At 32.1% G+C, this 17,119-nt stretch overlaps 5 protein-coding genes across 5 annotated transcripts; 4 read left to right on the top strand and 1 right to left on the bottom strand.

The window, feature by feature from the left end:
- Window positions 1-741: 741 nt before the first annotated feature.
- On the bottom strand, window positions 742-1,552 carry LOC111418893 (zinc finger protein 512B-like). Its single transcript, XM_023051597.2, has 2 exons — window positions 1,488-1,552; window positions 742-1,429 (listed from the first exon to the last, which is right to left on the bottom strand). Exons 1-2 carry the CDS (start codon window positions 1,497-1,499, stop codon window positions 926-928), a joined length of 516 nt encoding a protein of 171 aa, XP_022907365.1. The 5' UTR covers window positions 1,500-1,552; the 3' UTR covers window positions 742-925.
- A 2,668-nt stretch (window positions 1,553-4,220) lies between these two features.
- LOC111418857 (uncharacterized) lies at window positions 4,221-5,140 on the top strand. Its single transcript, XM_023051555.2, has 2 exons — window positions 4,221-4,385; window positions 4,443-5,140. Exons 1-2 carry the CDS (start codon window positions 4,374-4,376, stop codon window positions 4,983-4,985), a joined length of 555 nt encoding a protein of 184 aa, XP_022907323.1. The 5' UTR covers window positions 4,221-4,373; the 3' UTR covers window positions 4,986-5,140.
- A 2,741-nt stretch (window positions 5,141-7,881) lies between these two features.
- LOC111418881 (uncharacterized) lies at window positions 7,882-9,487 on the top strand. Its single transcript, XM_023051584.2, has 2 exons — window positions 7,882-8,229; window positions 8,290-9,487. Exons 1-2 carry the CDS (start codon window positions 8,218-8,220, stop codon window positions 9,181-9,183), a joined length of 906 nt encoding a protein of 301 aa, XP_022907352.2. The 5' UTR covers window positions 7,882-8,217; the 3' UTR covers window positions 9,184-9,487.
- Window positions 9,488-12,806: 3,319 nt separating this feature from the next.
- On the top strand, window positions 12,807-13,849 carry LOC111418874 (uncharacterized). Its single transcript, XM_023051577.2, has 2 exons — window positions 12,807-12,898; window positions 12,960-13,849. The coding sequence occupies exons 1-2, from the start codon at window positions 12,890-12,892 to the stop codon at window positions 13,740-13,742; spliced, it is 792 nt and encodes a 263-aa protein (XP_022907345.2). The 5' UTR covers window positions 12,807-12,889; the 3' UTR covers window positions 13,743-13,849.
- A 76-nt stretch (window positions 13,850-13,925) lies between these two features.
- LOC111418913 (putative SERF-like protein) lies at window positions 13,926-14,275 on the top strand. Its single transcript, XM_023051618.2, has one exon. The coding sequence runs from the start codon at window positions 14,011-14,013 to the stop codon at window positions 14,188-14,190; it is 180 nt and encodes a 59-aa protein (XP_022907386.1). The 5' UTR covers window positions 13,926-14,010; the 3' UTR covers window positions 14,191-14,275.
- The last annotated feature ends 2,844 nt before the right edge of the window (window positions 14,276-17,119 follow it).

Raw genomic sequence — 17,119 nt, 5'->3', positions numbered from 1 at the left:
TGGTAAGTTGAACTCCAGCTTTCATACCGTCATATAGGTGCTTTTTAGATCAGTCTGTTTGCCCTTCGAAGTTTATCTTTGACTATCCTTGACAGTCTTAAGGCTTCTATGCGTTTATCGTTGTCTCTCTGTTCCCGTCTTTTCTTGTGAGCCCATCTCACAATGTCCTGGATATCGCATATCTCTCTGATATCCGTATTTTTTTTATGTCCCACAAGATGTATTCTGTTAATGACCTTAGAATCTTCATCTTTGAGGATTCTCTGTTCTAAGTAACTTTTTCCTACGAGTTCCCCGGCTATAAAGGAAAGCTCTGTTACTATAAGATCCCTGTGGATGGACCCATGTGCGATTCAACATTGACCTTGTTCGTCTTTTCTACTTTTATTTCCATTATTAGGTTGCAACATTTGCTGATGTCATCACCCTGACATCCAGAATTCTAATTGGATGTACATTTCTATTGGTGACACTATTACCTCATCTCTTTGGGTTTTCTTGTATCAGGAACGTAAATGCTTATTACGTGGGTACAAATCGATGATTAAATTACAATAAATTAAAATCGATTAAAAATGATTTTTAAAGTGTATTTGTCCAAAAGGAAAATGTTCATTAAAAACATATCAGATTATACCGATTACTAATATTATTAAAGATCGTATTGACACTTTAAGAGATCGATCATGTTTGAGGACAATTAATAAGCATTTATAGAATTATTATTAAAAACAAAATAGATATTTTTATGGATTTTTTATTAACATTTTTTATAACAAAAACAATAAGAAATAACAACAAAAATTAATTATGTAACAAAAAACAAGAACATTTCAACAACAACAAAAACTTTCAACAATTAAGTAGGAAAATAAATAAATCCTGACAAAAAGTAGCACGCAATTAAAAAAATCAGTCTAATTTCTTAATGATGACCATCATCGTGACTATGATGGTGAGATTCATGTTGGTAGACATGCTTATAAACTGGAACATGAACTGGATATGGTTTGTTGACATGTACTGGGTAATGCTTTTCGATTTCAATTTTATAAGGTTTCTCAATGTAATGTGGTTCCGGTTTTTCAACAGTGATTGGAATTTTCTTTTCAATTTCTTGTGGCACCAATTTGTAAATTGGGATAGCAACCGGTTGGGGAACATGAATGTGAACTGGATAAGGTTGTGGAACTGGAACCTTAACAACTTGAGGAACTGGAAGATTTACAGGGTGTGGTACGGGAACTCCAATTTTCTTAACAACGTGCACTGGAACTGGTTTGGTATATTCGACAGTTTTTGTTGGGGTGTAAACATGTTCTTCTCCACCGTATTCTGCCCCGAAATAAGTTGAGTGATCGTCACCGTAGCTTCCAGCGAATCCTGCACGTGCTAAAGCACAGGAAACCGACAGGATAACCGCAACAAACTAAAAAACAATAATAATATTTAACATATTAAATTATAATATTCATTTGATGACTTACTGATGTCTGCATGGTGATTGTGTGTAAGTAGAGTGAAAGATCGACTTAGACTGGCATTCATCTGATCTTCGAGGTGCTTTTATAGGGAGAAAGGAGTAGCTGCTTCGCGATTAAAATCTTTCGTTAGCTTTCATGTAAAAATTCACCTTGGAATGTGATAGGAGGAGACGGCTTTTGTCGCGCACCAGTTGTCAGCGATATCGAAAAGAACTTAAAAAAGCAAAAAATTATCTTAAAAATAAGAATGTGAGTGAAAATGTTTCCGTGTCAATTTAAAAAGTTGTTTACAATTCCGTTTTGAAAGAAGAAAAAAAATTCGTCAATAAATTAACTTTCTTAATTCATAAAAGAATATCATCTACTTTAAAAACTAAACCATACCTCTTAAAAAATAAATTTGAATAAACAAAATTTTAAAGATCGAACATAAAATGGCCATTTCGTGACTAAACGGCATAAACGAATAGCAAAAATAATTTACAACAATAAACATACATTAAGGGCACAAATTAAACATTACAGCGTCCATGCATTATGCATATGTGCTAGCGTGAGCGCCTGGGAAATGCGCGAATGTAAACCTTATGACTAATTTACGGCCTTAATGCGATTCGGACGGCTTCCAGGTATACTTTTCTTTTTAATTTTCGTTCGTTTCGTTAATCGAACGATGCTCAAATCGCCACCATGATTATTCAATGGGGACAAATATTTTATTCAGGTTTCTTTAATAGATTCAAAAACGGCGAATAATGTAACGAGCCTTGCAATTCAACGAAACGCCAACGATTTTCTATGGTAATTTAGATAATAACGGAATTTTAGAATTTAATTACTTCTAATGGAGAAGGTTTTTTATTTTACATTTGGCTGGAGTTGATTGAATTTTAAATCAGAATTAAATTATAACAACTAAGAAGATGAAGTTGAATGGAATTTCAATGTTAGATTGGTATTGAAATTTTTGGTTGGTACATAAATATTCCATAACCATCGCTGTTATCATTTTTTAAATCCAACTCTGAATGTTTGATTGTTATAGATTGAAGTATAAATTTAAAAATGTCTTATCTCAAGAACCACTGGAGATATCATCATGAAATAATGAACATTTTGAAGCAAATTTGACGAAGATTTAATGTGCTATAAATAATTTTTTACATTCCATAAACATCGTTGTTATGATTTTTTAAACCCAACTTGGCATGCTTGATTATTTCAAATTTTAATAACAGATATTAAAAAAATCGTATCTCAAAAACTAAATGAGATATCTTTATGAAGTAAAGTGCAATTTAAAGTAAATTTATTTCGTATTTAATGTTTTAAAGATTGTTTCTTCGAAATTAAAAATTTCGGAGTTATGATTTTTTGATTGCAACCTAGCATAACCTTAAATATAGATGCTAAGGTAACTAACCTTTACGTATCTCAAACACTAATTGAGATATCGTTGTAAAATAAAAAGCAGTTTAAAGCAAATTTAATGAAGATTTAATGCACCATAAATATTTTCTTACTTTCCATAACCATCGCTGTTATGATTTTTTAAATCCAACTCTGAATGCTTGATCATTATAGATTGAAGTATAAAATTAAAAAGATCGTATTTCAAGAACGAGTGGAGATATCGTCATAAAATAATGAACATTTTAAAGCAAATTTGATGCAGATTTAATGTGCTATAAATAATTTTTTACTTTCCATAAACATCGTTGTTATGATTCTTTAAACCCAACTTGGAATGTTTGATTGTCCTAAATTTTAAGAACAGATATTAAAAAAAACGTATCTCAAAAACTAAATGAGATATCTTCATAGAATAAAAAGCAATTTAAAGTACATTTATTTAGTATTTCACATTTTGAAGATCATTTCTTCAAAACTTCAAATCCCAGAGTTATGATGTTTTGATTCCAACCTTACATAACCTTACATATAAATGGAAGGGTAACTAATCTTTACGTATCTCAAAAACCAATTGGGATATCATTGTAAAATAAAATGCAGTTTAAAGCAAATTTAATGAAGATTTAATGCTCCATAAATATTTTCTTACTTTCCATAACCATCGCTGTTATGATTTTTTAAATCCAACTCTGAATGCTTGATTGTTATAGATTGAAGTATAAATTTAAAAAAATCGTATCTTAAGAACGAGTGGAGATATCATCATAAAATAATGAACATTTTAAAGCAAATTTGACGAAGATTTAATGTGCCATAAATTATTTTTTACTTTCCATAATCATCGTTGTAATGATTCTTTAAACCCAACTTGAAATGTTTGGTTGTTCTAAATTTTAAGAACAGATCTTGTATTCTACTATTAAAAACTAGAAATTTTTTTCTTTCAATATGAATATTAATCTTAGTTTGTTACATTCACCAATTTCCAACTTCCTGATTAAACCAATCCTCGTAAATCAGACCGATATCTCTTTAATGCTTATTTAATAACTACTTTTACTCATTTAAAAATAATTTTGCCAATTTTCCAAGTCAGAAAATATAATCCACTATAAAATTTTAGCGAAAATCTAACAAGTATCAATCAGTGCATAAAAATGAGAACATTTTTCGGAGTATAAAAATGTTTTCATTTAGTTTATAAATTCGTTCGACAATTCCTTTTTTTTTGCAACTAGAAATTTCTTCTCAAGGTCACCGACCGTCCGCCAGCAAATCCAATTTTTTCCTTCTTAATAACACGCTTAACTTAAGCCGCTAATTGTGCTCCGTATCCAAATCGTCTACAAGACAAGTAATAGTAAACCGTAACATTCCCCTTCTATCATGGTATAAAAGACTTTAGGCGCGGTCTGGAAGGCATCAGTAGCTCACTTCTCTCGTTCTCAAACAGTTCACTTGAGAAAATCATTTACCATGCACATTGCCGTAAGTTAAAACAAAAAAAAGTCTACTTTCGCTAAGAATTTTTTAATTTTTGTTTAGAAATCCTTCTTAATCCTTGCTTTGGTGGTTTTTGGACCAACATTTGCCGAGCTTGGTGAAGATGGTGACCATGGTTGGCATGGTAGTTCTTCCGGGGAAGATTTCGGGGGCGACGATCATGGGGGTGATCACGGATTGAATGGTTTAGGAGGTGGTGAACACCTTCAGGACGAACACATCCACATCCCCGTCAAAACAGTCGAACAACCTCATCACATTCACGTTCCAGTCATCAAGAAAATTGAGGTTCCTGTTCCACATCCAGTTGGCGTTCAAGTTCCACAAGTTATCAAAATCCCAGTTCCACAACCCTACCCAGTTCATGTAAACGTGCCACAACCAATCCCAGTAACCATTTACAAGTTGGTTCCACAAGAAATTGAGAAAAGAGTACCAATTACAGTTGAAAAACCAGTACCGTATCCAGTTGAAAAAGAAGTCAAAATTGAAATTGAAAAGCACCATCCTGTATATATTTCGAAACCATATCCAGTTCATGTTCCTGTTTACAAACACATTCATAAAGTACCATCGAAATGGTAAAGGAATTTTTTAGGAACCTAAACTAGTCATAGTTTGAAAAAAAGATTGTTGATGATTGTTGTTTGTTTTGTTTTTTTTTTGTTTTATTGTTGATTAATGATAAGTTTTGATAAAAATAAATGAGTTTTTTTAATTAAAAATCGATGGCATTCAAATTTTTTCGTTTTCTTTTCATTTTTCCCCTTTTTTTGGGTTTAACAAGTTTAAAAGGTTTAAGAAGTTGCTTGGAAAGCGGATCGTTTTGAAAGTATGAGTAGAAAGGGTATTATCATTTGAAAAAAAAAAAAAATGAGGTGAAAGAGAGTCGGGTTGAGTGAACCATAAATAGAAATTTAAAGAAGACAAATTTCAAAAATCAGAAAACAATTATTATTGAGCAAAAATTATCAAAAATCAAATTTTATAAAAAATTATATATAAAATTACATTGAAATGTTATTTTTGATGAAACGCAAATAAATAAATAAATCAATAAAATAAGTTAATTTTAGATTTTTGTTAATTTTACAAGTTTAATATGAAATCGATTTAGTGAAAGTTTCCAGATGGTATAGAAAGCCAACGCGAATCTAATTTAATTTTTTTTTCTTTTAACTTACATTAGTTCTAAACTACAACTAATAAATCTACAGATTAAACACTAAAGAACCCGAGTCAATGAAATTATTTTCTTCTTTACCACTATATAAATTGTCTATTGTATAGATTTAATCACCTTCATGCCATAAAGTGGTAATAAGAAGACAAACATCGTAAAATAAACGCGAAGAAAGAAAATTGTTTTTTTTTTAAATTAAATTAATGATAGTTAAAAAGGTGTTAAATTTAATCTAACACGTTTACGATTTTTTAATCGCAATTGATTAAGATTGTTAAAGTTAATAAATTTGGTTAGAAGATGTATTTAACACTATATTATTCAAACATATTTAAATACACGTATGGCTATTAGGGCCTAACCAAAGTTTTTGACATGTTTGTATAGGAATATCATGTTGAACGGTACATAATCATATGTGGAAGTCTTTTTACATGGTTGAACTCTCAAAAGCATGTGATATATTGCTGGTGTAGAAATGAAAGGATTTTTGAGTTAGCCAAAACATATTACATATCAAATACATCGTGTGTTATTACAAGCAGAGGTGTGAGGTTATAAAGTACCATATCTTTTTTACTGCTATATAATTAGACCATAAATATTTTATCATGACTCATCTCAAATTGCATTATCTTATTAATGTAGCTCTTTTTACACTTCATTTTATCATGAATCACTTTATACCACTTTTACTTTACTTTATATCCCCTCATATCACTATAATATCTTACGCTATGTCTCTATAATAAATATTTATAGAATTAAACGGAATAATTGTCACTTCCATGTGTTAAGTGTCATGTCAGGTTGACCTATTTAGCTTAAAAACTTATACAGATTTACTATTTTATTTTTGGGTTGGGTTGGTCATTAAGTATGATTAATCAAGTGTGAGAAAAGACCATTTTAACTCGTTGAGCTACCTATCATTACAACTGGTGTGATAAGCCATCTACATATTAAATAAAATTTTGATTTCACTTATTACAATTATGCAACCCGCTGAAATTTAATATCTAACACTTTTTCAAAATTATAAAAGTACATATGAGTTTCGGTTTGATTGAAAATTGATATTTATATTTTGTTATAATTTTTATAATGAACACATCCCAATTGATTCATGGCAGTGACACCACGTAATATCCGGTTTAATCAGGACAATTTTAAATTGAATTTGTCCGTCATCTAAACTGCATAGATCAGAGGAACCATTAATTCAAAGTAAAGTCAATTCATATACATCAGTGACATGATTTAATGGAATTTAATATCACATTTATGCACGGTGTCTTTTGAAGTCCAAAAAACTTCTTTTCCTTATATAAGTGAACCAAAAGTTATTATATTTCAATAACAGTGTTGTTGGATTTAATAGGAATTTTTTTCTATTGTTAAATGATCCTTTTATGGTCGTGTTCGCTTTCTAAAAAATCATCAATAATCTATTGGTTTCAATATATTTACCAGTTTTAGTATAAAAGAAATCTAATATAAGGTTTCTCTAGAAAACATTAAACTTTTCTAAAAAATCAATTTTTAAATAATTTAATTTATACCGGAAGGAAATAAAATCGTATTCAAAATCCAATGAAACAAAAAAAGCTTAACGAACTTTCTTTTATATAACAACTTTTTTGAAATAATTTATGTCTACTAAAATTAAATGAGAAAGAAAACAAATTTTATTGTTTTAAAAATAATTACTCAGCACTTTTATAATTTTTTTTCTTTTAATTCATTCTTTTGAAAGCGTAAAATAACAAATGTAATTTTTTTAATCTTTCACAAAGAGAATTATCAAATCAGGTTCCATCTAATTTTAAAACGTTCTTATCGAAAATCAAAAAGTACATCGACCGAAACAATTCCGTTCCCCCGCAAAGAAAGAAAATGTAATGCTTCAAACTTCCATTGTATGTGTATAATTATGTTCGGCGAGCAACGCGCAGTTATAATCTTGAACTTGGACGGTAAACGAAGTGTGTCGAACTGTAAACCGTAGCCAGAGCCAGAAGACTTTTACTTTCTCTGCGTCCGCTGACCGCACGTTCCCGTCTCGGAAGTAAACTTCTTACAAAGATCTTATGAGTGGAGAGACGTAATCCGCAATTGTATGTTCCTTTTACCATTCTCTCTCTTTTCAGAATGTGGAGCTAAAATTGTTTAAGAGAAGTATTATGTTCTCTTTATAACAACAATGAAAGTAGGGTATTCTTTCTATATCCATAAAAAAATTGCAACGTAAATCATTAATACCAAAATATTTGATGAATTTTCTTTAAATTACTTGTAACTTTAAAATTGATCGATAACAATCACTTTAAACATTAAAGTTTTTAATGAATCAATTAGGGCTGGAATGTAATAAGTTTTATAATCACCATTTTACATCGTGTTCAGAACGGGTAAGGAAATACCATGAAAATAGATATCATGAATTCGTTCTGATTGATTAACCAGAAACTTTTTTTTAATCCTATTATTTTTTGCGGAAGCTTATAGAGAAAGGGGTAACGGGAGCAGCGAGCAAACAGATCAGCCCCACCCCATGCTATAAAAGTGACTACATCCGTTCGAATTGGCGTCAGTTCGCTCTTTGCTTACCTTCACCTAATCACGTTAGAAACCATGAAATATCTCGTAAGAACATTTAAAACGCTGTTTTAACATAATTAAAAAAAAAAATAATTTCTTTTGCAGATTGTTCTTCTTGGTTTGTTGCTGACCTTTTCCTGGAAATCTCAAGCAGGTTACATACCTAGTGGGGCAGGATATGGAGGTGACGACCATGGAAACGATGGTGGAGGTGATGAAAACTCTATTCAACACGATGAAGGCAACCAAAATGATAGTGGAGAGTATGGAGGTGGTGGTGGAATTGGTGATCAAGGACAAGATTATGGATCACATAACTTAGGAGGTGGAGGTCACGATTTAGGAGGTGGATCTCATGACTTAGGAGGTGGCTCCCATGATTTAGGAGGTGGATCTGACTACGGAGGTGGATCCCATGATTTGGGAGGTGGATCCCATGACGTAGGAGGTGGATCTCATGACTTAGGAGGTGGAGATCATGATTTAGGAGGTGGAATTCATGACTTAGGTGGAGATGATGGAAGTTATGGAGGAGGTTTCACTGGATTAGGAGATTCAGGAGATGATAATCAAGAACAATATCAACCACGTGATGGTGGAGAAGAACATGTTAATGTTCCAACACAAACTGTCGAATACACAAAACCTGTTCCAGTGGAAATAATTAAAAAGATAGGAGTTCCTCAACCACATCCCGTTCATATTCCAGTGCCTCAAGTTATTAAAGTTCCAGTTCCCCAACCTTATCCAGTTCATGTTAATGTTCCCCACCCAGTTGCCATCCCAATTTACAAATTGGTTCCCCAAGAAATCGAAACGAAAATTCCAGTGACTGTTGAAAAACCTGAACCACACTATATTGAAAAACCTTATAAAGTTGAAATTGAAATGCATTATCCTGTACATGTAGCTAAACCATACCCTGTTTATTATCCAGTTTACAAACATGTTTATGTTAATGACAAACAACATCATGGTGGTGATGGTGAACATCATTAATCTAATTGTTGGCTTTTCAATTTATTTTTAAATTGGTTTAAAACTGGAATGATGGACGTAATCATTTTTGTTAGTTTCTTGTGATCTAATTTAGTAGTTTATTTTATACAGAAAATGAACTTACGTCGATTGTTCCAGAAACTGTCTTAACGTAATTGCAGAAATTCATTTCTTATCATCCTCATTCTTTCATTTTTTTCATCTTGATTGTTATAATTATTTTGTTATTTTTTGTTAAAAAAATGTACATATCAAAAAATCTCATCAAAAAAAAAATAAATAAATATATGACATAAAATCTTAATCACGTTTTTTTTTTATTTTTCAATCTTCTTTTAGACTCTTTTTAATTAAATAAGAGATTTTGTAATATAAAGTTACACGATTACATCAAGAGTTAATTGGTTGTCAAGGGTTAAAACACTCTTTACGGAGCCGTTTTGAATTATTTATGAAATTATCTCAGATATTGATTCAATTTCTACCTCATCTGTATGCATAATTACAACGGCGCAAGTCTCCAGTTGATTTAACGAAGCAAAGAACAGGAAATGAGAACGTAAATGATTAGAACGGTGTTCGATCTCGTGTGAGAATGTAACGGAAGAAAGTTTTAAACGCCATAAAATACCTGAATGTATTTATATTTAATTTTAATATTTTCTTAAATTCAATTTTCACTTTCTAGAATAATCTACTTTTTTTCTTTATTCACCTAATTTAATAATTTTTAAAGATAACTTAAGAAACGCACACATTGTAAATTTAAGATTTCGACACCGGTACGCTTAAGCACACAAATAACCAATTAAAATTCCCTTCTTCGTCGATATTAAAACGAAAAGATTAATTTAGATACGTCTCGCCGAATTAAATTGAACATTCCTCCCTTGCGTTATCGGAGCGGCGCCGAAAGAAAGAAAACGAAAAGAAAAAGACTGAAAAAGGAGCACGACGACGGCGACGACGACGCTGCTGGTCGATTCTTCTTGCTTTATCGGTCGAAGACATATAGCCAACCTTTATTCCCAGTTTGCAGATTCGATTAAAAAATCATTTTTTAATTTACAATAAATTAACAATTTAAACATTAATTTAATACAAATAAATGAAACAGGCCTTAGCAGAAACTAAAGGTGCGTCCACGCATCACGTCGTAAATGGGTTCACATAATCCGTATTTAAATTTGTCCCTCTGAAGTCCACACCACCTTCTGTAACTATTACGTTAACAACGCCGGCAGGAATAACTTTCCATTTAATTTCATTGTGTCAGCTGCAATTCAGCTTTAATTGGAAATCATTCTACTTTGATGTTAATGCGTTTGTATTACTTGTGAAAATTGAAGAGTTAACTTTTTGAATGTTTTGAAGAAAATATTTTGAAGAAATCCTACAATCCAAGCATATTTGCCCATCATCCTACAATTGAAACATACTTTTTTTCTGCTCCCCTGTGTCAATCGCAAATTCGTAGATCTAACATTTGCTTCAGAAGATTTTGCCAATCCGCCACTGGCCTAGGAAGTGAACTTGAAGTACTAAAGCAATAACGTCCTATCTAGCGAAGGTACAACGTAGAAGAAATTTATCAAATTCTCCCTCCCTAGGTAGTTAATGCTTAAATGAAGAGCAAACAAAGACAGTCTCAGAAAACCGAAGTGGTGGCTCTTGACTTGCGGATCCAAGAAATTACCGAGGCTAGGAAAGAATGCATAAGAAAGTATAGATGACTGCAGAGGGCGAAGAAAGTGGAAAGGAAAACGCAGAAACCACTCCATTATTATTATGAATTAAGAAATTCATGGAACAGATGTGGAAGGACGTTTGTCAGGAATTTGAGCACAGCGTATCTGGTTCTCAATAAAAGAATGAACACTCGACACCATCCAAAGGCAGTATTATAAGCTCTTCCCCACAGTCTCGGAAGAAGTCAACCACCGTTACGCATAGAGGAGCAAGACGATCCCTTCACCAAGAAGAAGATGACGCCCTTGCCCAGCTGACAGCCAGAAGGACTTCCGGGAAAAATAACGTCACCAATAAAATAGTTAGAGTCTGCGTTGAAGCAGACCCGTGGACCTTCCTGCATGTCTTTAATGATTGCGTGAGGAGCAACCTTGTATAATCATATCGCTCTCTATGCCTCAGAGGACGATTCTCCTCCAAAACAAAGAGGAGAAGGCAATGAGCTGCAAGGTACCACAAGGATCGTAGTGTGTGGCACGTTATGGAATCAGTACTACAAGAAAATCCTCAGCTTAATACCATAGGAAAGAGTAAGAGTCGTGAGATACGCGAATGAAAACAGTCGCTGATCATCAGTTATTCATAACCATGGTTGATTATAAAGGTCGATTATGATGGTTAAGGAACATGCAGAGAGGGAAAGGAAGCATAAGTCGATGAAATAGAAAAAAATGCGCAATGCTGAGACAGATCCCAGCTGTCTGTTTCTCAAATGCAAAGAAGTGAGATTGAAATGGTTGGTTTTGAGTTCGGGTTGAAGTCTGGTTTCGGGTTGGGTTGGGTTCGGATTGGGTTATAGTCTAGTTTCGAGTTAGGTTGGGTTGAGTTCTGGTTCGAGTTTGGTTTCTGACTTTGCGAGATTCTCTCATTGTCAGTGTTTTTTTGTAAATTTTTAATTATGTACTAATTTTATGTAAAACCCAAAATTGATATATTCCATTTTTAATGATTTATAGATCTTCCATATAATTAGTAATCGAACTTTGATAACAGCGAAAAATATGATGAGGATGATGATCTCAGGTGAAAAAAGAGAAATAGAAAAACGAAAAAAAAAAAAGAAAACTAACAACGTCAGATCGTCGAGTTGATTAAACGGACGGGCCCCGGTCATAACTGTTAATTAAATTAAACGTGATACCTTAATTAAAAATTGTATATTGTAGTCGGCACGCAACGCGAGAACCTCCTCTTCTGACCCTTATCGTTCGAACGTAGTTGTGTCCCAACCGCAATGGTGCTCTTGTCAGATGTTAAACGCGCTGGGAAAAACGTTTTAGAATGATTAAAATTCCTCAGAGAGATTTTCACTTGATAAAAACTTGCCTTGTTTGTCTTTCATGTGTTATAAAGCAGCTTTTTAATTAACGCTAAAATTGGTAATTTTTGAAATAAATTAGAAAAGCTTTAGTTTCATACAAAATCTTTTGAAATGAATATAAATAGGTACGATATTGTGTTGTAACAATTAATCTTGGTTATTCTTTTACTAAACTAACCGTGTTTGTACATGTTTCAACGTACGTTTTATTTTGTAAAAGGTATTTTAATGAAATTAATGGAAATCTTCAAACATCTGTCGAAGAATTTATTTCCTTTGGTATTATTTAATGGAAATGAATAAATTGCCATTGAAAATCTTACGCAAGCCATATGGCCGTTAGCATTGACCGTGGAGCTGGGAGCCATGAAATAATAATAACTCTCTTATTTCCAACCTAACCGCAAAGTTATTTCCGAGATGAGTTCCTTTCCTTAATTTTCGAACCATCTCGTCCGCGAAGAGAATCCTTTCACCTGACGTGCCTTGTGACCCCACCTATCATCAAAATACGGGTATATATACTCACGTTGCTTTTACATTTCTTAGTGTACTCAAGCTTCTTCGCTTGTGACTTACTATTTAAGTAAGGTTTTCTTTGTAGAGTTTGGAAGAAGAAATTTTTTTAACTTCATCATGATTTTTGTAAGTTATGATAAAAAATATACATTCTAAAAATCGTTTCATTTTTTGTTTTATTTTCCAGAGATCTGCGATCATTCTCGCTTTAATCTGCACATCATACGCTGGTTTTTCAGCCAGTGGAGGAGGTTATGGGGGAGGTGATCAAAGTCAGAGTCATGGAAGCTATGGAGGTTACGGTCCCAGTGGATCATCTGGTGGATCTAGTGGTGGAGGTGGTGATATTGGACATAGTTCCCAAGGAGGGTATGGAGGTTCTTCAAGTGGAGGAGGTGATTTTCACGGATTAGGAGGAGGAGGAGGAGGAGGCGATTTTCATGGATTAGGAGGAGGTGATCAAGGTGGTCATGGGTTTGGAGGAGGCTTTGGGGGTGGATTTGGTGGAGGTGGTCATGGATTTTCTGGAGGTTCTTCATATTCTGGAGGATTTCATGGAATCCAAGGTGGAGATGAACACATCAACATCCCAACAAAAACCATCGAAGTAACTAAACCAATTCCAGTGACGGTTATCAAAAAAATTGGAGTCCCAGTTCCTCACCCAGTTGGCGTTCCAGTACCTCAAGTTATCAAAGTCCCAGTTCCACAACCTTATCCTGTCCACATTAACGTTCCCCATCCAATTCCAGTTCCAATTTACAAGTTGGTCCCTCAAGAAATTGAAAAGAAGGTGCCAATTACCGTAGAAAAACCTGTTCCACACTACATTGAGAAGCCATACAAGATTGAAATTGAAAAACATTATCCTGTTCATGTTGCCAAACCTTATCCAGTACATGTTCCAGTTTATAAACACATCTACAAAGAAGAATCATCGCATGGCGGAGGAGGACATGGTTGGAACTAATCTATTTTTTAATTTTTTTTAATTCTTGTTGATTACTTACTTGTTATTGCTGTGTTAACTAATTTTATTTTATAATTTTAATAATAAACTTGTTCTTTTTTTAATAACGTCGTGTAGTTATTTATTATGTTGTTATATGACCCTGTCACAATTCAGTTACTAGTTAAATATTTTCGTTGACAACTTTTTATGATGACAGAAAATTTTTAATCCAATTCAAAGGAATTCTAATCTAAAAATAAATGTGCAAAATAATCAACATAAAATAATGACTCGTGGTAACCAACGAGATTTAGCTCGACAAAAAAACCAAAAGAAACAACAAGAAAATTCCAAAAAGAAATCTTCCACAAGCGATGGTCTCACATTGGAACAAAGAAAATTTAGAGATGCCGAAAAAATGAGACAAAAACAAAAGGCCAAAGATGAAAAGGAAAAAAAGGACTAAGAAATAGAGAAAAAATTTAATTTTAATATAATTGATTTAACGATTGTGTCTTTTATAATAATGAAAGCAGATTGAAAAGATTTAATTTAACCGTTTAATTTGTTTTCTTTTCTAATTAACACATGAACGAAGTAGGAAATTAGTTTTTGGTTTTTGAACAATGAAGACAACGAGGTGAAAGTGACCTGAAAGATAAAGAACACGTTCGCGCTAGCTATGAAAATATTATAGTAAACGCACCTCTACCGGCGCGAACATAAATCTTAAGCGGATTTTAAATGGTGCTCCCAGTAGAAAGTAAAATCTACGTTACTTCTCGTCGTGATCTCGATATACCTATAACGGATTTCCCGTGGGTTGAGGTCTTTTAGAGAAACCGTACTAAATTTCACAGTTATTTTTTATTTAACCATGACAATTATAACGTATCAACAGCGTATTTAATTGATAGTTTGAAAGAAAGATTGATTTTTAACTTTCATTTATTATATAAATCTCAATTTCTATTAATAAATTTTTTTTTCAACAAACCAAAAAAAAGTGACTGAGAGTCGTTAAGATACAGCATTTTTAATTTTCTTTATATTTGATGTAGCCTTCATAAGTAACAAACATATAGAGTGTGATTAAAACAATTGTAACATATAGGTTTATAAAAATTAAGAATTTATTTATGTAAAAATAAAAAAGATTTGATTTGATGAATTCAACTTATTGGACTTAATTGAGGTTCGAGTTGGATTCTGGTTGGGTTCTGATTCGGATTGGGTTTGAGTTGAAGTCTGGTTTCGGATTGAATTGGGTTCGAGATCAAGTCTGGTCAAAGTTTAAAATAATTTATTTTCACTGAAAGATTCCATGCCAAGTAATGCCAAGTATCCACGAAAGAAGCTCAAGTTAACAGAATAAATTTGTTAAATACATTTTTTAATGTAATCACCATAACTTTGTTTTTAATTAAGTGTCTAAATCATTTCATGGTATTGTTGCACCATCCCGTTAAACAGAAAATACATGTCACATTTTAAAAGCTACTATTTCTAAACTGAGTGCTCTCACATAAACGACTAACACTTTTCTTTTCTAAGATTAAGAATAAAAATGTTTTTGTACCACTCGAGTATTATTTGTCGTATTTTTTTTATTATCGTGATATCTTTCGTGTGATTACAAAAACGCAACAATTAGGGTTATAGAAACTAAGAAAATATTTATGGCACACTGTAACTAGATTAAACTTCTTTTAAAACACTTATCTTATCAAGATATCCCAATTAGGATTTGAAATACGATATTTAAAATGTTCATAATAAAAAATCATAACAACTTGGTTTATGGAAATTTATGGCATGTTAAAACTAGAGTAATTGGACCGCGTTATGCATGCTTGACTAAACGACAAATGAATAATGTTGAGAAAAACGGCATTTTCGTTTTCATCTCTCTAAAAATAAAAGACTTCTCAGAATAGACAGGCTCAAACTATTGAAAATTGTTTGGTGCCTGTCCATTTTTATCACAGAACACTGATGACAGCTATCACAAGCACAGAGGACATACAGGGTGTTTCTGTAAGTCGTGGCATAAATTTAATCACTAAAACTAGAAACAAAATGATGATTCGTGTAAAAATTTTTGAAGAAAATAATCCAGAGTTTGATTTTGTACTTTTAAACTGGTTTTTATTTTACATAGAATTTAAGTCTAACCAGTTTCGGCCTTTGGCCATCTTCAGAGACTCTACGACTAGATTAACATCTCTCATCTTATCCATTTTACAAACAAATTTCAAAGTTTTGTCAAAAAAGATCACATATCAAAGTCGAAATCAGATTATAAGTTACTAATTCACAAAATTAAAGTTTGAAAAGTTGTAAAATGAAATTAAGAACGCCCTTTTTTAAAAAAAGAAATATTAAGAAACTTTTAATCAATATGAAATGACCCAAAAACACGTTCAAAATAAAAAGAAAGTGCGGAAAAGTGACTAACACTAGATTAACTTCAGTTATAAAACTTCTATTATATGATAACTAACTTCAGGTTTAAAACGTCAACCTCAATTTTGACATATTTGTAATCTTCATTAAAAATCCTTTAAAATGAGTACAAACACGACATATTTACCTTCAATATTAATAAAGTTATGGTCAACTTCCGGTTAAGAATGTCAACGTCAGTTTTGACATATTTGTAATCGTCGTGAAAAATCCTTTAAAATGAGTACAAACACGACATATTTATTTTCAATACTAATAAAGTTATGGTCAACTTCCGGTTTGAAATGTCAATGTCATTTTAACATATTCTTAATTTTTATAAAATGTGTCAAAATTTTTTCACAAGAACGGAAGTATAATAAAAAAAATCAAAAATCAAGGTTGGTATTAATATTTAAAAATTAAATTGCTATCTTCATTGTTGCTAACTTTGGGTTTAATGTTTTTTATTCTAACTTTTTTGTTTTTTGAGATAAGTGCGTCATCTTTGGACTCATTTTAAAGGTTTTTTAATGAAGATGACAAATATGTCAAAATTGACGTTGACGTTTCAAACCGGAAGTGATTGTATTTCCATTAATATTAAAGTTAAATATGTCGAGTTTGGACTCATTTTAAAGGATTTTTTATGAAGTTGACAAATATGTCAAAATTAAAAGTAGAAAGTTCGAACTTTTTAGTTTTTTGAGATAAATGCATCAAGTTTGGACTTTTGTTTTCACTTTAAAGGTTATTTTATGAAGATTACGAATATAATAATAAAATTAAAGTTGACATTGATCTAGTTCTAGTGTTAGTTAATCTCGTATCTAAGTCGGTTCTTAGACGTAGGATACAAATCAGACTAAAAATCGTATAACGTGATTGGCGCTTAGCTTTATTCTTTAAAACAAATAGTATTTTAGGGCTTTCGGAATTCTTTCTGAGAT

The sequence above is a fragment of the Onthophagus taurus genome, chromosome 7, assembly GCF_036711975.1.
Source record: "Onthophagus taurus isolate NC chromosome 7, IU_Otau_3.0, whole genome shotgun sequence".
NCBI classification, from domain to species: domain Eukaryota; kingdom Metazoa; phylum Arthropoda; class Insecta; order Coleoptera; family Scarabaeidae; genus Onthophagus; species Onthophagus taurus.
This window is presented reverse-complemented; position numbering and strand designations above follow the sequence as displayed.